This window comes from Diabrotica virgifera, chromosome 3 (genome assembly GCF_917563875.1).
Source record: "Diabrotica virgifera virgifera chromosome 3, PGI_DIABVI_V3a".
Lineage (NCBI taxonomy): Eukaryota > Metazoa > Arthropoda > Insecta > Coleoptera > Chrysomelidae > Diabrotica > Diabrotica virgifera.
This window is the reverse complement of record NC_065445.1, coordinates 241,648,607-241,668,919: the sequence shown is the minus strand read 5'-3', so window position 1 is coordinate 241,668,919 and position 20,313 is coordinate 241,648,607. Positions and strand designations below refer to the sequence as shown.

At 33.2% G+C, this 20,313-nt stretch overlaps 1 protein-coding gene across 1 annotated transcript; it reads right to left on the bottom strand.

Annotated features, from left to right (window-relative positions):
* Window positions 1-626: 626 nt before the first annotated feature.
* Window positions 627-14,201, bottom strand: LOC114325851 (endothelial lipase-like). The gene is made up of 4 exons (XM_028273986.2): window positions 14,067-14,201; window positions 9,090-9,539; window positions 1,962-2,304; window positions 627-791 (listed from the first exon to the last, which is right to left on the bottom strand). Exons 1-4 carry the CDS (start codon window positions 14,119-14,121, stop codon window positions 731-733), a joined length of 909 nt encoding a protein of 302 aa, XP_028129787.1. The 5' UTR covers window positions 14,122-14,201; the 3' UTR covers window positions 627-730.
* Window positions 14,202-20,313: the final 6,112 nt, after the last annotated feature.

The window sequence follows — 20,313 nt, the reverse complement described above, 5'->3', positions numbered from 1 at the left end:
TGACCATTTATTGAGATGACATTTTCCCATTCTTCAAGTGCTCTTCTCATAATATTCTCTCCATATATATTGAATAATTGTGGAGATAGTATACATCCCTGTCTGACACCCCGTTCTGGATGAGAAATTCGTTTGAAAGTGTGTCAAGCATTTTAACTGATCCAGTAGTGTGTTCGTATAGTTCAGTTATAAGCGAAATAAGGTGTTGGGGTACGCCTACTTCTTTTAATATTTGCCATAAGTGTCTCCACTTGACCCAGTCGAACGCCTTACGATAATCTATAAAGCATATGTACAGTGGAATATTGAATTCCCTAGATTTTTCGATTATCTGTCTTATATTCAACAGGTGTTCTCGAGTACCTCTACCTTTGGTAAATCCAGTTTGCTCTTGTGAAATTTCTCTTTGAAGGAATGTTTTTTATCTCTCGTTGATTATGTAGCATTATTTTACTGGCATGTGATATAAGAGAAATAGTTTTTATGCTGGACTTCATCAAGTTGTATAAGTGGCACCATGGGTTGAGTTTAAAATTATCACTTACAATCTAAATTCATCTTAGAAAAGAAAATGTATAAATAACTTTTCAATAAAACTTATTATTTTTTATTTAGTTTATGTTGACTAGTTTATAAAATAATAATTTGAAAAAATCTGACATTACTGGATTAAAAAACATCTATTTACGACATTTATTCTTGAACGGCAGTAGTATACCAGGCATTTATATTAATATCCCTTTGCAAATGGAGATTTTGCGTTAGTATCTAAAAAGTAGGAACCTCTTGCCCTAAAACATAATAGAAAATTTATTGGCACGTGTATTTACCATGTATTGATATTGATTGTATGCAAAGTATTTGCTTATTTGAAAATATTTGGTAATTGTAAAATTAGTTACGTATTTATCAATGACAAAAAAAGATTATAGATAAAATAGTTTAAATGAATAAATATGATTAAATAAATAGTATTTTCAAATTTTTCGTTATATTGTTATAATTGTTTTCAAATTGATGAAAGTGTATATTACTGTACTCAAAGTAACAAAAAAGTTGAAAAAAGATTATCTAAAATTTTATGATTGAAAGAGGTAGGTGAGGGTATAATACACAAAATAAAAATAAAGTAAAACTGAATGAATAAATCAGAGCTCAAATGCCACTTTTGGTGGTGATTTGAGAGGTTTATTTTTTTGTTTCCGGTGAAATTTAACCTCCTGGCGAAAATATTGAATGACCATTCATTGTACAGCAATTGACTAAGGCAAAAAAATATGACGTCTTGAAAAATGAGAAAAATAAGTCTTGTGGAATTTTGTGTAGAGCATCATCTTGTTGAGCCGATTTTCTACACTTGGTCAATATTGCAATATCGAAAATACGTAGCATCTCAAAACTCTTACTTTCAGTTCTAATCTAAGATCTTTGTTGCAGATAATTGTTTTCATTTTTACAAACATATTTCTTGCTATTTCTATCCTGGCTCTAAATTCTGTTGTTTGATCATTATTTTCTCAAGTCCTGGTCCACAGGTATTTGTATTTATTAACCTGTTCTATCGGTATATTTCCCAAATGTATGTTTGTATATTTCTTTTCACTATCAGTATATTTAGTCTTCTTTAAAATCATTTTAGTCCATATTTTTCACATAAACTTTTTTTTTGTTTAGGAATAGTTGAAGGAGTTCAGCAAAGTTTGTCATAATCACTGTGTCATCTGAAAATCTGATGCTATTAATAGTTCTTCCGTTAATAATTATTGCTTCACTTTCAGATAGTCATGCTTCTTCAAAAATGGATTCCTTATATACATTAAATAGTAATGGAGACAAAATACGTCCCTACCTAACTCCTCTCCTGCCTTGCATACTTTTATATTAGGTTAATTTTGAAGATTATGGAAAGACCGTTTTTGTTTTGGGTTTTGCTTTTTAGAAATTATTATTTTTTAACTTACCTCCTATCCAAATTATATTCACCCATATAAGAAACTTCTTTGCAAAATAGCCCAATGAACAAAATATTAACTAGACAATTCTTTGTCATAAAATTTCCCGTTAGTAAAGATTCAACGTAATAGTCAATAGCGATTAAATGTGAGCATGTGCCAAATAGCTCTATACCACAGGAAGGTATCTGCATCCATCCCCCATTGACATAATAATCCGCATGTCCACTTGGCAGAATATACCCACTACCCAGCCCATTGGTATGTATGATTTCTACAAATTGTCCACTGGATTTCGCTATTCGATTTGATGATATTAAAGGGCTAAATAGTATTGATGTTGGATCCAAACCTGGAAATTGAAGAAATAATTTATATAGCAGATGCCGCTACGCACCTACTATCATCTCGTCAGTTGCAATGAGTGGACTAATAGAGTAGAAAATTTCTACTTGGGACAGAGATAGCAAGCTATGCATTCTCTGAAAAACCAATAAAAAGTGGTGAAATCGTAGATAAGAATGCTGGTTGCGCTCTCTGAACATTTTTATTTTATATTATTATTACTCCTTTGAGTAACGTAGGTCCATTTTCCGTTGGAATTTACCACGCTGAACAAACGGGGTTGTGAATTGCAAGTTTTAGAATTCCCTCTTGTCTTCTTCGTTTCAGCATCCATCTGCCTTGCAATTTTTAGTAGCCATGGAGGTGTTACCAGGAAAATGGTCCAATAAGTTTTCAATTAAATATCTTTTAAAATATTTTTAAATAATTTTATTAGGATGAAAACTTTGACAAATAATTTAACCATCAAAGGCTCGTTTGCCTAAAAAGATTGGACGTCATATCTTTTTAGCTGAAAATGTAATTGTCATCAAGATCAACTGACGCTACCCATGATAATACAGTAAAACCTGTCAATAACGGTCACTAAAAATGACATACCTATTGGCCGATATAAAAAGGTGGCCGTTAATACCAGGTTTTGTAGTCCACAAATTTTGGTTTGGGGAACTTTTAAACTGGCTGGCTAGTTCAGGTGGCCGGTTTTGACAGGTGGCCGTTGACACAGGTTTTACTGTACAATATTTTACTTACACAAGCCAGAAGAAAACAGTTTCAGAAGCATATTGAGTGTGTTACTAATATATTTAATTTATTTAAATTTTTAAATTTTGCAAATGATTCTTTTGTGTTTTACTTCCCTGTGGGAGTTTTTGTCAGTTCTTCTATCAGGCGCGGCCCCCTGCGAATGGGGGATGCTTTCTGGGTATTCGTAGCGCCTATACCCAGAGAGTAGCAGGGATACTTGCCGTGGAACAAAAACTGACACCTGGCAGTAGGTATAAAATGCACACCCATGAGAATGGAGAATAATAATTTATGTTTAGGATCGCTGCCTGGGGATCGCCAGGGCAGGTCTGGAGCCGGCGCTGGACGTGACAGCATGCGGGACGTCGGTGACAGGGTGTTGAGGAGGCGGGCCCCTGTCATACAATCAGCTACAGCCCAACCACAAGCACAACCACAAGCGAGCCAAACAACAGCAAGAGCTCCACCCGCCGAAGGTGCTGCGCTGGATCATCAGCCGGCGCTCACTCAAGCGGGACGTCCGAGGCAGCGCATGAAATGGACTGTGTACATTATTGAAAACATTTTGCGCTTCTACTACAAGGTGACAAACCTCGGTCAAGAAACAATCGGCTACCGACAACAGCTGTATGCCGAATTTTGCAGGACGTACCCAGATATTCAAGTATCGGAGCAACGAGTATCAGACCAATACCGGGTAATTATAAGAAACAACCTTATCCCAGAGACTAGTTGCAATACCATCAGAAGCGAAGTCGAACGGGAGATTCATAACAATGTTGTAATTGAAGATCAAGTCCCCAATGAAGTTCTTGAGCAGATTCCTGAGCTTGCCATACAAGAAACTCAACCTGACAATACAGAGTAGGAAAATAACGAGCTACATGATAACCTAGTAAGCGAAATGGCACGTGCTGTACAAGAGTTTAATGGAACAAACCGACTTAGCAGACCACCGCTACCACGAACAAACTCTTGTAAGAGACTAGGTGTGCTGTTACAAATTGTGAACACTGAAGTCCTACTCAATTATGTCGTAGAAGCCCACACATTAGAGTATCTGCACATGCTAATCTACTGTGCAGCAACAGCAATTGCTAATGTAATGGGCATTAAGATCAGAACACGACGGGGTACTAATAACGGAAGGACTGGTAGCAGAATTGCACCATGGGAAAAAAGACTGCTCGGAAAGATTGAATTGCTGCGCAGGGATATTGGTCAAGTCACAGAATATATACGAGGTATAAGAAGTACAAGAGTCATCAGGAGAGCTGAAGAAATAATACGGAATACTGCAAGACACTCAAGATACGATCCAGAAAACAACACAGCCCAACAGTGTCTGGATACACTAAAACAAAGACTCTCAGTTTATTCAGGACGACTAAGAAGGTACAAAGTGAGTAACATCCGAAAATCCGACAATGCCCTTTTTGAGACTGCTGAGAAAGCCTTCTATCGAAAACTCAATTCAACCGTAGAAAATCTCGATAAGTCTTACCCAAGCCAAGAAGAAATTCATGAGTTTTGGGGAAATCAACTTTCCACCCCAGCTGCTCTTAACAACAATGCTGGATGGATAGAAGATACGGCACAGAACTGCCAACACTACACTACTACTCTCTACGAACCCTTCACCACTGAAGAAGTCTCAAATATCATCAAAGAACTTCATAACTGGAAATCTCCTGGACCAGACGGAGTTCAAAACTTTTGGCTCAAGAAGTTTTGGTGTGCTCATGAATGCTTATCAACACTAATTAATTATGTTATTTCTAATCCGCAGGATATACCATCATTCCTAACTCAGGGAACCACTTATTTAATACCGAAGGTTCAAAATAACACCCAAGATCCACAATTACTTGTCTTCCAACTTTGTATAAATTGGTCACATCCTGTGTAGCCCGGCGTATCTACCAACACTGTGCTCTGAACAATATCATAGAGCCTCAACAGAAAGGATGCGCTAAGGATTCCACGGGTTGCAAAGAACAACTTATCATCGACTCGGTCATTTCTAATCAAGCATATTCCAAAAAGAGGAACCTATTTACTGCTCTTATTGATTACAAGAAGGCCTTTGATTCAGTGCCGCATGAATGGCTTATAGATATATTGAGAATATATAAAGTCGATGATAATATAGTGACTTTTTACAGCATATAATGACAGAGTGGAAGACTAGAATTTACCTTCAAATACCTGGTGAAAGTAACATCGAAACTGAAAATATCGCAATCAGCCGGGGCCGGTTTCAAGGAGATTCGTTGAGTCCTCTGTGATTCTGTCTAGCTATGAACCCACTATCTCAGCTATTGAACTCCACAGATTCAGGTTTTAGCATAAAAAATAACAACAATGTGGTGGCGAAGCTTAATCATTTATTGTACATGGATGATTTGAAATTAATGGCTTCCAATCGAAACCAACTCGACGAGATGCTAGAAACTTTTTCTAATGATATTAGTATGCACTTCGGACTAGACAAGTGCCGTATTTTAAATATAGTCAGAGGAAAAGTACAGCCCGGAGGATTCGATATGCAAAATGGCCAGAACATCGAGGCCATGGGTGAAAACGATGTGTATAAATGTCTTGGAGTAAAGCAAGCGCGGAAAATTGACCAAAAACAAATGAAAACAGAGATAACTACTGAGTTTATACGAAGGGTAAAACAGCTGCTTCGCTCACACCTTAACAGTAGAAATTTGTTTAAGGCACTAAACACCTACGCATGTTCCGCGCTTAGCTACTCATTTGGTATTGTTAAGTGGACAAAAACAGATGTAGAATCTCTTCAGCGGAAAGTACGAACACACCTCACAAAGGCACAAAAACACCATCCTAAAAGTGCTGTATAAAGAACAACATTACCACGGAATCTAGGAGGAAGAGGACATATGGATATAGGTGAGCAATTAGATAAACAAATTGCTAATTTAAGAACTTATTTTCAGATGCAGGCTGAGACATCTACTCTGCATCGCGCTATCTGCGCAGTAGATGACACAACACCGATCAAACTGAGGGAACCAGAAATAATAAACCACCTTACTAAGGACGAAAAGTGCGCGCCTGGATGGGTAAACCTCTGTACGGGCGACATCCCAATGAGGTCAGCCAAGATGATGTCGACAATATAGCGTTGAACTACTGGTTGACATCAGGAAAGATGTTCCCTGAAACGGAGGGTTCATTACTGGCCATTCAGGATCAGGTTATACCAACCAAAATTACTTGAAATATATCATCAAAGACCCTCAGGTTTAAAAAGACAGATGCCGATATGGATGTCAAGCCCAAGAATCCATCCAACATCTTACAGGGGGCTGCCAGGCATTTGCTGCAACTGAATACAAGGAACGGCATGACACAGTGGGAAAAATCCTTCATCAAGAGATAGCTATCAAGCTGGAACTTCTTCAAACGGACCATCTCCCGTATTATCAATACGTCCCTGAGAGTATGCTTGAGGATGGCAACTACAAGCTATACTGGGACCGTACTGTGCTCACAGACCAAACAGTGGCAGATAATAGACCAGATCTCGTACTAATAGTTAATAAATTAACAAGACAAACAACACTAATTGATGTGGCGATACCTAACAACAATAATCTACGTAGTAAATTGACTGAAAAGATCGCCGAGTACAGAGATCTAGAAATTCAAATACGAAGGCAATGGAGAATGCAAAGTACCCAGACGATACCGATTATTATGTTTACTACTAGAGTCATTCCGAAGACCCTCCTCGAACGCATAAAAAAGCTGGGTCTGAATGAACATCTTTTTAAGACCATGCGGAAAGCTGTACTACTCGCGACGGCCAGAAGTGTACGAAAATTTTTGGGAGATACACCTACATTCCAAGTCATTGTGTTTTACTTTATTATTATTATTTTAATTATGTTGACGATTTATGTAATTTTAGTAAATTGAATTGTTATTGTTTTGTTTTCTTGATTTTTATAAGCTTTGTCAATAAAATTGTACAATTTTTCATGACAATAAAGCATATTTCTATTCTATTTAATTCTATTCTATTCTATTTAGAAGTTGTTTTGCAGCTATTGTTTTTTCATTTTCTTCGTTGGTCTATTGTGAAATTCACACTGGGATTGCAATACGGTTAAGATAGGAATGCGCATTCAGTATTGCCACAGTTCCTGTGCGACGCTCTTGAGAGAGCAATCAACAACTGGTGAAGACCGACAACCATGTGCGTTTATTCCCCATTAGAAATGCCTATCTATCTTAGCCATACTGCACTCTCGGTGTGAATTTCTCTCTAGACTAGAGTCTAGGCTATGGTTCAGAATCTAATTTAGTATCGGAGGAAAATGTTTGGTTGTAGCTATGGTTAGAGCGTCATTGTGGGTAATTTATCTTCTAATTCTGCGACTTATTTTGATGTCGTGGTATGTTACTGCGGATTTCACCGGAACAATAATTGTGGCGCACTGAAAAGCCACATATACTTCCACAGTTTCCTCTGTATCTGTAGAAAATTTATTTCAGACGTTCGAGGAGTGCTGGAGTTTTGAAAGTTTAGTTTGGTATCCAAACTAGTCAAGATTGAACTTGGAGATAAACTCGGAGACTATAGAAGTTTTTGCATCTTGTGTTGGAGGAAGAGATGCGATGATAAGGTAAATGTATTTTTGCTATCATATTGTCCAGATCATAATCTGTATTTCCACCATACTAAAATATGACAAAACGTTCGCCAACAACAACGAGCAAAGATGTCACGACTTTCTCACTGAGAAATAATGCTGTTCCGCCAGCTAACTCAGGATTTTTTGTAAAATTTTGCTTTTAAGTTTGACCTGAAGCCGCTAAGCTGATGTTTTATCGACTCTTGAAAAAGCACGGAAAATAGTAAATTCTCTGCTATGAAGTCGCCAAATAAAAACTTGAAGAATAGTATAACTGATCCGACTTATACTCTTTTAAAGGTTAAAAAATATATTGGTCAGCTTCATTACTAGTGCCGTTCGCCGTGAGAAAGTAAAAAATGTCAATGTTTTCCCTAACAATAGGAAAAACCGAAAAAAGCGAGAATAGTGCAAAGAATTCTAACAGGAAAAAAAAAACATATGGGATAAATAAAAATCTTCTGAGAACAAGACTCTAAGTAAGAGAACAAACATGAACCAATATAAGACGTTAATAAGACCTAATGTTACATATTATGGGATAGAAAAAACGATGAATAATAAGAAAGAGAAAGATAGCCTTGTGAAATTTAAAAGGAACATAATGAGAACTATCCTGGGCCACAATGTAACAATGAGAGGGAGAAATAAGAATGAAAATAAATGCCGAAATTAATGAAGAATTAAAGGGAGAAAACATAGTGAGATACATAAAATGTCTCCACTTGGAATGGATAGGGCATACATATATACAGAGAAGCCCACAATCAGATATATCGAGAAGAATAACTAACTGGACACCACTATGGCCCAGGTGAAGCGAAAGACCTAGAAGACGATGGCTGGATGATGTAGAAGAAAACATATTCGATAGATGTGAAAGACTGGAAAGTTCAGTGCAAGGGCAAGAAGAAATGGAAAAGAGTCGCAACACCAGGAAAGACACACAGCTATAATTAAAGATGAGTAACCCACCTCACCCGAGAATATAATTTTGAACGTCATAACGGTAGCTATAATCTCTTACCCTTAGGGTAAGAACAGAACAAGCGGATCGCGGTGAAGGTGGAGGTCGCGGTCGATGTCGATATCCATGTAAAACAAACACATTGTAGTGAATGGAAGAGAACAGAGCAGGTAAGTCGCGGTGGAGGTTTAGCGCGATGCCATCCAGGAGGTTTACATCGATGCTTTTACATCGGACTGACAGCGCAGGTGACTTCCTTGCTATGTGCTGTCGACATCGACCGCGACTTAACTAGTAGCATTCACCGCGACCTACACCTCCACCTCGACCCACTAGTTCTGTTCTTATCCTAAGTATTGTAATGCTATTAATGAATATATGAATAATAAATGTATTTATGTTTATATTTACCGACTACTTGGTATAATCTTCCTCCTAGATCAGTACCGGCAACTCCAGCCACATGAGCACCCAATGAATGACCACAGAGTGTAGTTCTATTAAAATCCAGCAGACCAGTCATAGAAAATTTTTCCATAAAGTCTGCTAAATATCTACCTACCCTTTCAGTCTGTAGAAAGGAGCTTATATAAAATGTGGAATTTGATGCCAGGCTCCAATCGAATACGAAAAAGTTAATGTCATATTTTTTTAACAATGCGTTCTTAATTTTTTGTACAGTTTTTGTTGAAGTATAATAGTCATTCCAACCATGGACGTAGAAAAAAGTATCTTTTTCTGGTGAAAAGCCAGCTTGAGTTACATCGGAAGCATTGGAAATGTCCGTCCGAATACCTTCTGAAGGATTGGCTTGGTTGTAGAAGTAATGGGTTACATCTGACTCACTGACAAAACACGATTCTACAAAAATTATAATGTCAAATATAAATAACAGTAATAAGATCGTATCATAATATAGTAATATTGCACATTATATTAATAATAGCTTAAATCAACTATTTTCAGTTGGAAATAAGCCACAATTATACCAAAAAAATTATTTTATTAACGTTTCGGCACCCAAGTCGGGTGTCGTCAAAATACAAAATAATACTAAATTAAACAAAAATGTTGTTGCTTAGTTAAACAATTCTTTAATTTATTTAATCTGACTCATATCGGCAATTCATACATGTATTATACATTTTAAAGTAGAAGACTTTAAAATGATATTGCCAATATTGATGAGTTGCGTTCCTGGGACGACTTTACTAAAAGGTAGTTCATTTGATTACATGAAATCAAACTAACTCAAGAATATAATATAATCAAATGAACTATCTTTTAGTAAAGTCGTCCCAGGAACGAAACTCATCAATATTGGCATTATCATTTTAAAGTCTTCTACTTTAAAATGTATAATACATGTCTGAATTGCCGTTATAAATGAGTCAGATTAAATAAATTATTAGAAGAATTTTTTACTAAGCAACAACATTTTTGTTTAATTTAGTATTATTTTGTATTTTGACAACGACACCTGACTTGGGCGTCAAATTGCTAATAAAATCATTTTCTTGGTAAAATTGTGGCTTATTTCCCATTGAAAATAGTTGATTATAAAAATGCCACAAAGAAATAGCTTCAGAACAACATTAACAATAGCTTGTGTTGTTGATTTTGAGTCTGAAATTATTGCCACATTCGTGCAATTCGTGATTGTTTGTAGTTGCAAACTATTGTACAGTAAAACCTGTGTTAACGGCCACCTGCCAACGCCGGCCACCTGTCCTAACGTCCAGTTTAAAAATTTGCCAAACCAATTATATGTAGACTACAAAAACTGGCAATAGCGGCCACCTTTCTATATCGGCCAAGAGTTCTTTCATTTTTAGTGGCCGTTACTGACAGGTTTTACTGTAGTGCCTATTCAATAGCAAAGGACTAGGCGGTAAAAATGGAACAATAGTTTGAGATTCTGTTCTTTTCAATATGATTTATGTTTAAAAGAAAAAATGCCGAACCTGTATTTAGCTCCGTTTTTGATCTATCTGTATATATTTTAGTTAAGTTCAACCCGACACCATTCACAATGGATTTTATCATGCCTTGGTTTAAGCATATATTGATGATAGAATTGTATAACTAGACTTATCTGACTCTACGTTGTACAACTTACACAATGGTGATAGGTTTGTCAATTATAGAAACGAAATTGTGTGCATCCAAGGGTATTTTATTAAGTTTAACAATATCATTTTAAAAGAAGTTTGTATCAATAAATGCATGTGCCAAAGGAGGATATTGTTTATTTTTCCAATAATAATTTGTTAAGTTCTCAATTACAAGAAAGTTAATTTTTTCGATTAAATCACTGTTGTAACATCTATATTTCAGTAGACTTTTATTTGCTAAAAATGTTCTTCGAAAACTAGGAGGAAGTTCTTGAGATATGATTTGGTGAAGGTGCCATGGTTCCCAAACATATTTTCAGAACTCTATATTGTATTTGATCAAGAGTAAGTTGATTCGTAGTAGAGGTAGAACCGTAGAGAGTACACCCATAGTCCAAAATATAGCGAATATAATTGTAGAACATTAAGGAAATTTGTCCATCCGCGCCCCAGCTCTGCTTGGAGAGAAAGCGCAGAAGATTAATTTCCTTTACGCATCTTTGTTTAACATACTTAATATGACATACTTAATGGGAGAATTAATTTTTTTTGCGTAATAATTCTCCCAGAACCACTTTAATAAAACATCAAAAAAATCGGAATGTAAAATGCTTCCAGTGTGGTTTATGTTATGTGTATGTGTAGTTTATCTAATTATAGTGTTTGTTGTCCCAAAACCAGGAAAAAATCAAGAATAAAAAAATCTGTATAAATTTCTGACAAAAACTACTTCAACGTTATTGAAGCAGCTATAAAACACCTAAATAACAATTACACAGTTACTACACAAGAGCATAATTATTATAACAAAATATCACACACACAGAATAAATTATAAGCCTCACATATATTTGTATACATAACATCTACATAAAAATATCACATACACAGGATATAAAAAACACGTTATATATGTATGTATAAATAAAAGAGTACACATATCTTCACTAGATATTTGGGATGAGAAGAGACGGTGCCTCTGATGTTAGAGGAAAACTTCTCAGAACTGATATCTTTAAGTTTTTATAAAAAAACTCTTAAACTGGGCCTGAGGATGAGGCATATATTGTAATCCTCGAAACCGATAGCCATATTTAAAACCAATAAAAATTGTGAGTATTGACCGATTTTTTCATATACTTATAAATAAATAAATATTGCTTTTTTTATTATTACCCCTACACCCTCATACAATATTGCAACATACTTAACGGCGTGGTTAAAACTAGGTATTGACCAACGTGAAGATATGTATAGAGATTCTTTACATTTTATCGAGAAAATTAAAGATATCACATACGAGGATGAAATGACGTATTAGTTTGTTTCGATGCAGTTTCATTGTTTTTAATTGTTCCGGTTACTATTAGTCTGCGAACTATTAACAGAATTTGTTATAATTGATGGATTCGACCGTTACTTGATGGAAGTTCATTTTATCTCACAATAAAACACTGAAAAACGTTTGTTTTCTATACTTCCACAAAATTTATTACAACTATGTTATTACTACAGCTGTTTCGGCAAAGTGCCTTTCTCAAGTGATATATTTTACAATGTGTTTGCCTTTTCAGTTAAAGACTTAAAAAGGCAAACACATTGTAAAATATATCACTTGAGAAAGGCACTTTACCGAAACAGCTGTAGTAATAACATAGTTGTAATAAATTTTGTGGAAGTATAGAAAACAAACGTTTTTCAGTGTTTTATTGTGAGAATTTGTTATGGTAGGGGAGCCCAAGCGGGGATTTTTGCAGTTACTCGAGCGGGTCAGATTATCATATGGAGAGAAACCTGGTACCCTGCAGATGTACCTCTACCATATTGGCTTTTAACACAGGGGAATTCGTTAAGGGGGGCCCGAAAAACAAAATCTATCCTTAAAAAAACTCGAAATTATCAGATTAAGATCAGGTAAGTTAAGTACATGCGAAAGAGTGTATATTTCAAAAATCTGACGATTTGAGCCGGGCGTAAGGAAATTGGGGAGTCCCAAATTTTACAAGAAAAAAGCGAATATTTCGCGAAATGAATGACACATCGAAAAACTAAAAAATACGTGCTCAATATTTTTTAAAAATCTATCGAAAGATACCAAACACGACTCCCCACGGACAGGGGTGGGGGGTAAATTTAATATTTTAAATACGAATCCCGCGATATTTCGCGAAACGAACATCAGATTGAAAAACTGTAAAATACACTTATTTAATATTTTTGAAAAATTTATCGAACGGCACCAAACACGACCCCCCACGGAGGTGGGATGGGGGGTTACTTTAAAATCTTTAATAGGAGCCCCCATTTTTTATTGCAGATTTCGATTCTTAATGAAAAAATAAGTAACTTTTATTCGAAACATTTTTTCGAATTATGTACAGATGCGTTATAATCGGAAAAAACAATTGTTGGAAATGGAAAATTAAATTAAAAAATGGCAAGCGCCCACTAAAATGGAAAACGTTACTTAACTTTTTTTGGTTTTAGGACCTACTCTTCACAACCCAATAGGTCCCCAAAGCGCTCGAGTGACTGCACATTTAGCATACTTTACTCTCCTACCATTAAGGACCAATTTCTCATATCGAGTTCAACTCCAGTTTAACCTGAACTTCTAGTAAACGTCAGTTTAAAGTCAAAATCGTCTTTCTCAATTCGCACGTTCAACCGATGACAGTTTAAACTTGAACGATGCTTGAACGGTGGAATTCGGCCGTTCAAAGATTTCAGAACTCAGTTCAGATGATTTCATGGACTACGCATGCGTTGTATTAACACGAAACGCTGTCATAATATAAATATATCCTATTTTATTATATTGAGCCTAACGATAAACGATAACATTATTTTTGTTTTTATAATATTTATTTATAATTATTAAAATGACTATTTGACTATAAATACTTAAATTTAACTTTATTTAAGAACAGCATAAAAAAGGTAGTTCAAAATGGCGACAGTTTTTTATCTTTTGCTATCTATTGGCATTTCTCGAAAGCTGTAGAACGAGCGCTGACATGAACGTGCAATGAGAAATGCATTCCAAACAAAACCACAGATCACCGGTGAACCTGGTTCAACTGAACCATAGATTAACGCAGGTATGAGAAATCGACCCTAATAGTTCGTAGACGATATTACAAACTTTTTTCGTTACATATCTAAAACAATTTGTGCTGCCAAATGGCTAGATTTATTTAATGGTAAATTATTATTAAATGTTCATTCTGATATATTACTCACTGTACCTATTTTGGCAATAAAATATGCTTACCTGAACTCACTAACCAAACACCAATACATATAGCAAATAACTGAACTTGACTCATTCTTTTGAGTACATCTTTTGTTAAATAAATAGCCCTAATTACAGTATTAAAATGTAAAGCAAATTAAATTATCAGCACGGTTTTACTTGATATTATGCACGTTTATCGTACAATTTGTAACCAAAACATAATATTGATTTTAATTACGGAAAGTTACTACAGAATATCATTAATAATTATCAAAAATCAAAACGATTTCAGGGACTTTTTCGAATAAATTTTTCGTTTATTGTTACCACGCTAATAAATATAGAAAATACTAGGGGATATTTGGGAAATAGTTGATTACAAAAGGAAAAAATATTTGAAAATGTTTCTCAAATTACGGTTACTCGACATCATTTTCATTTAAAACTCTTTTATTATTAATTTTACGAAGAAAAGGTGTTCTTCATAAAAAGATCTGCATTGTCTAAAATTTAAGATGCAACAACCATATATCAAATTCTATCAATTTTATCGTGGTATGTCAAAAAATATGAATTTCGATCAAGAGTAAAGTACCTTTATAGTTCACAATATGTAAATTAGAAAGATGTAATTCCACATTAAAACATAATTTTTAATTCTAAACAACTTTTCATAAGAGTAATTCTTCATATTGTGAATTTAACTACGTAAATAAACGTGAATTTCGTTATGATAATTCTCGCATTTTTAGCTTGTTTTTATCATTTTTGTGTTCGTGAACTATGTGTTGCATATGTGTTGTGTATTAGATTGTTGACATTTGTTCTTCGACTACCTTTACTCCGCTATTGTTGGTATGTTCTTGTTGATTTCTTCGTTTATTATTGTCAACAAAATCCTGCTTCATTCTGCTACAGATGTTTCTTCGTTGAGTAGAATGAGGATTGCTTCTTTGACTTTTCTCTTTCTCATGTCTGTTTATTTTATGAATATTGATGTATCTTTCCATAGTTGTGTGAGCTCTTTGTCCCAGGCATGTTTGCATATTTGGTATTTCTCGAAGTTTCTGTTCTTGATCTATGTCTCTTGCTCTTTTACCCTGACAATTAGTGGTCTTGTAGTTTCTCTCACAGAGGCTAGAATCGTTACATTCACAAGGTAGGTTACAGATGCAGTTTTTGGAACTTTGTTGTGTGCTGTTAGACTTGACTTTGGCCAAGATAGACCTCAGAATGTTAGTCGTTTTAAATGTTGTGATGTACTTTTTTCCTATTTATTTCAATTTTTATCATAAACCCTTTACATATTGTTGTCATATTTGAATTTTTTCTTGTGAGTGTGTCTGGAATAATTGTAATGTTTTGTTGTTTCTTGTCTTTAAAATTGTAGAATTACTTGTTTATAAGTGGAAACAGGTAGTTATTTTTTGTCAAATCCTTTGTTAGCAGGTTTTCTCTTTATAAAATGCATTTTTATCGAAGCAGGTGCTTTGTTCCTTATCATATAGGGACTTGATATTTCCTTTCTTGATGTTTATTTTGTGATCGGAGTGGTAATTTAAATACCTGTCGAATGCATATCTTGTTTCTTCTCTTGTAATTAGCACATCCAGAAAAGGATGTGAATTACTGTTATCCGGTTGTGTGGGACTGAATAGAGTTGAAAGTCCTATTAACCTATTCTTCTTGGATATTTTTTCCTATTTCTTCAAGGAATTTGACACTGCTGTCTAATATTTAATCGAAGCAATCGAAGCATATTTAATCGATTGGCAACATTCAAATTAAAGACCGTTAGCTATTGGGAGATTCCTCAATCCTCAATTCCAGCGGCGCCGTTGTTTTATTATGTTTTAGAAATGGTTACTCGGCAACATTGTAAATTAAAACGTGCGGGCAGTTTTGTTAAGATTCTACGAAATAAAATACTGACATGTTTTTAATTCATCTGCATACAAATCTATGTGAACGAAAACCTACGAAGGAAATCCAAAAAAATATTGTGCAGTTACCGGTATTTTGATGGATTCCACTTAAGGTAGTTTTCTCCGTTTTCTCCATGATAGTTTTTCTGTTTTCTCTATGATCGCTATATTCTGTTTTCATAGCCCCAGCTTAGTTGGTTTGTATCACTCATAGGAATTTTTATGTTTCCACTCCTTTAACATCGACCTTGTGTCATCCTAATTTTATATTTTATCGCCAACCGTCACTAAAGTCATTCATTATTGTACTCATTTGCCCTCATTTGCGGCAGTAAAGTAACACTTTATTTTACTGAAAGAAGAATTTTACTTTACCTGCCGCGATTAATCAAATTAACCAAGATTGAATCTAAGTGGTCAATGGCAATAATCGATTATTTATTTGTGTGAACTTAAAATTTATTTACTTTAATTAATAAAAATATTGTACAAAATTTACGTTATTATTGATTACATTTATGTCACAAGTGAAATTCTGTATTATTTTGTAATTATATTCATACAAAATAAATCAAAACTTTACAAATTTAGTAATCAGGTATTCAATATTGACAACAATTATCGATTAAACATCGAAACCGCCCATAATGCAAAGGCATTTTGTCATTACTGTCATTGTCATACAAAATTTTTTTATTACGTCTAAAATTTATAAAATTTCTAAATCTTTTAAGTTAGGTACTACCTACTAATGCAAATAATGTGTGAAATTGTGTTTTTGTTAATTCGATTACATATATAGGACAGTGATAGATATTTATTGATAATTTGTTAGTAAATATATTTATTTAGATTGTGTACGATTCATCAAGAGGAAAGCAACTGCGCAAGGATATGCAGTTCATAAACAATGACGTAACTATTAACCATATTTTTAATTTTTGGTAGATATTATTTTAAGAAAATTAGTTATTTAAATAAAAATACAATTAAATTGTTTAAAATATATTTATTTCGTTGAAAACATAAAAATATATGTATAACTTCTTACGTGCATACAAAGTACACACACTCTTTTGTCATTAGAAGGATGTAATTAAGTAAGTATTAAGTAAGTGTTAATGTTTTTTATGATTGGCGATAACATTTTGTATGCACCACGTCAGTAAAGACTATTTATCGAACTCGTCTGTTACTCGCCTCGCTCGCTTCGCTCCTTCTGCTCGTTAAGTTAATATCAGACTCGTTCGATAAAGAGTCATTCTACTGACTTAGTACTAGTGATGTAACGAATGTCATTTTTTTAACATTCGCGAATACGAATGCGAATGCAAATATCTGCTAACGACATTCGCGAATGCGGATGCGAATGCGAATGTTGAGTTTTTTAAAATTAATTTCTATTTTTGTAATGTTTTCTAAATTTATAATGAGAAGTTAATTGTTATTTAGAGTAAATCAATCTGAATCTTAAGCTTTATTACATAATACCAAATAATAAAATAAATTAAAGGCTGAATGTGATTATATTATCGGGCTAAGTTACCTTTTCTTAATAAAAAAAGATGAGAAGTGAATATATTTTGATTCTTTTAACCTAATATTATCTTGAAATTATTTTTTTTCGGATATAGATATTCGCAAAACATTCGCACAAATTTCACGAATGCGAATACGAATACTAATATGCAAGAATATGCGAATATTCGCGAATGCGAGTACGAATATTAATCCGTTACATCACTACTTGGTACATAAATAACTATTATTACTATTATCCTGCAATTTAAAGGTTTTTATAACCAAATATGTGGTTAGTTTCAATTGGATCCAAAACGTTTTGAATTACAATCCATTTGGATGACTGTAAAAATTTTTAAGAAAGATATATACCATCATTGTTGGTTTTTCAATTTTGTTTATTAGGGGAGTGCAATTAGAACGAAAACATGCATTGTTTCGGAAAAATTCAAACAAGCTTATATTTTTCTAAAAAATTTTTATTAGTTTATATACTTCCTAAAGTAAAAACTTCTACTCGCAGATTTGGCCGATAATTGTTTACTAATTGTTTAAACAATAACAATTGTTTTGTATAAATCATTTTAAAAATATCGTTAAATTCATCATTTACTTTGATCAAATATGTTTCTATTTTGATTTTGATTATGCTGAATCCGAATATGGCATTGCAATTTGAAAATTCTTATACAGAAGCTCTTATAGAGTATGTATGCGTAGCTAGGAACCACATGGAAAACTTTTTTATTATCAATTATACGAAAAAAATTTATTCTTCATAAAATATTCTGGATAGTCAAAAATCTAGAAGTTAACCATCAGATATCAAATTTTATCAATTTTATACGAGTTATGTCAAAAATATTAATTGCGTTAAAGAGTAAAGTACCTTTATATTCCAGAATATCAAAAAATTATATTATGAAAAGTTGTTTAAATTAAAAACTATGTTTAAATATACAATTACATCATTCTAATTGAAAAAAAAAATTATTTTTTGTCAAATTTTATCGGATACTCATCATCATTTTATTAAAATTATGATAACTATTTTATTATCACTTTTACGAAAAAAAGTTATTCTTTATAAAATGCTCTACCTGGTCTAAAATCTAAGATACAATCATCAGATATCAAACTTTTTTAATTTTATACGAGTTATATAAAAAATATGAATTTTTCTTAAGAGTTAAGTCCCTTTATTATTCACAATATTTTAATTAGGAGGATGTAATTGAACACTGAAACAAATTTTTTAATTCCAAACAACTTTTCTTTATAACACTTTTCGATATTGTGAAATGTAAAGGTATTTTACTCTTGAGTGAAATTCATATTTTTTGACATACATAATAAAATTAATTAAATTTGATATTTGATGATTGCATCTTAGGTTATATACGATGCAGAGTATTTTATACAGAATAACTTTTCTTCCTAAAACTGATAATAAAAAAGTTATCAATAGGTTCCAATTTACGCAGACATACTGTAGAAGAGTAAAAAAAAATTTTTTACTGAACATTTATTACTATTGAAGCTTATTATTAAATGTATTTTTGGTAAGTTTTACAGAAAAAAGTTTTGATCACTTTGTATAAACATTTTTTTAGCTGTTTACATTTTTGTTATCTTTCTTAATTTTCTCAAAAAGATATAGTTTATTTCATTTCTAAAGTAAAATAATTTAGTGTATTTTAAAGACTATATCCTGAGCTTTAAAAAAGTATTTATAAAACTGTAATAGATCTGTTCAAACTTGAGTAATACCGCCTTAAAATGGTGGTAATTTTAGAAAACTACGAAGATTTCAAAAATTACATTTTTTGAGACGTCATATCATGTGAATTAAATTTTTGAGATTCTTTTGAATGAAACATCATTTAGTAAGATGCTTGAAAGGTAGGTTGTGCAAAATGGAGAGTTTTATAAGAAAAATTTTATGAGTTACACATTTTTAAATGATTTTTAAATAAAATTCATGTAAGGTTCATTTCCGCCCACACTGTACTTATGGCCATACATTTTATTTCTTTCTATTATAACCATAAGATAGCCTAATTATTCATCTTTCATGTTCAATTTGTAAAATTTCATTTGATCCCTTAGTTAAAGAATTACTTTAAAATAACTCAACCATGCACTTTGCCGTACGCGAGTTTACAGTGCGCCAATGTTTGTGAGAAGGGTGACTTTAGCGTTATAAATAAAAAATTATCGAAGATACAGATTTAATTTTAGAAAATTTTTTATATAAGGTTTTTTTTGTAAAATTTTCTGAATTTTTCAATGGTGAAGTCAGTTTTTTTCTAAAGTTTATATTTTCGGAGTTATTTCAAAAAATATCTAATTTCGTAGTTCATTTGCTTAATAAAAAATGAAGCAACATTCTCGAGTAGAACTTTTTGATACGCTGTTTATTAAACATTTCTTAATGAAATTACAAACATTCTATCTTGTTTGATTTTTTGCGAAGTGAAAATCTATATGCACTCCCCTATATGTTATTCTATTTCTGCTCTGACTGAGGTAGCGATAATGTTTGTTTTGGCATTTATTGCGTTTCCGTGTTTTGAGTGTGGAAGTTCCTCTAGTAGATATATTCCTATAAGCTAAGGTCTATGTGTTAATAAATATGAAAATTCTCTTGGAAATACTTTCTGGCAACATCCTTTATATCTGCCTTTTACAATTTATAAGGCAAGGAGACGACGAATAATGAAGACGAAATGGACTCTATAATATGCAATCACATTCCGTCTATTCGTCTAGGAAAAATTCCAACGAAAGTTGATTCCGTGTACCCAAAAGATAAGTAAAATGAAAAATTAAAAACA

Bases quoted from the DNA above. Each gene is read 5' to 3' on its own strand.
- LOC114325851 (XM_028273986.2), bottom strand. From the start codon at position 14,121: ATGAGTCAAGTTCAGTTATTTGCTATATGTATTGGTGTTTGGTTAGTG. The intron at 2,305-9,089 runs GTAAATATAAAC...TTCAATTTCCAG, and splicing joins AAGATTATACCAAGTAGTCG to GTTTGGATCCAACATCAATA. The intron at 792-1,961 runs GTAAGTTAAAAA...ATTATGTTTTAG, and splicing joins GAATATAATTTGGATAGGAG to GGCAAGAGGTTCCTACTTTT.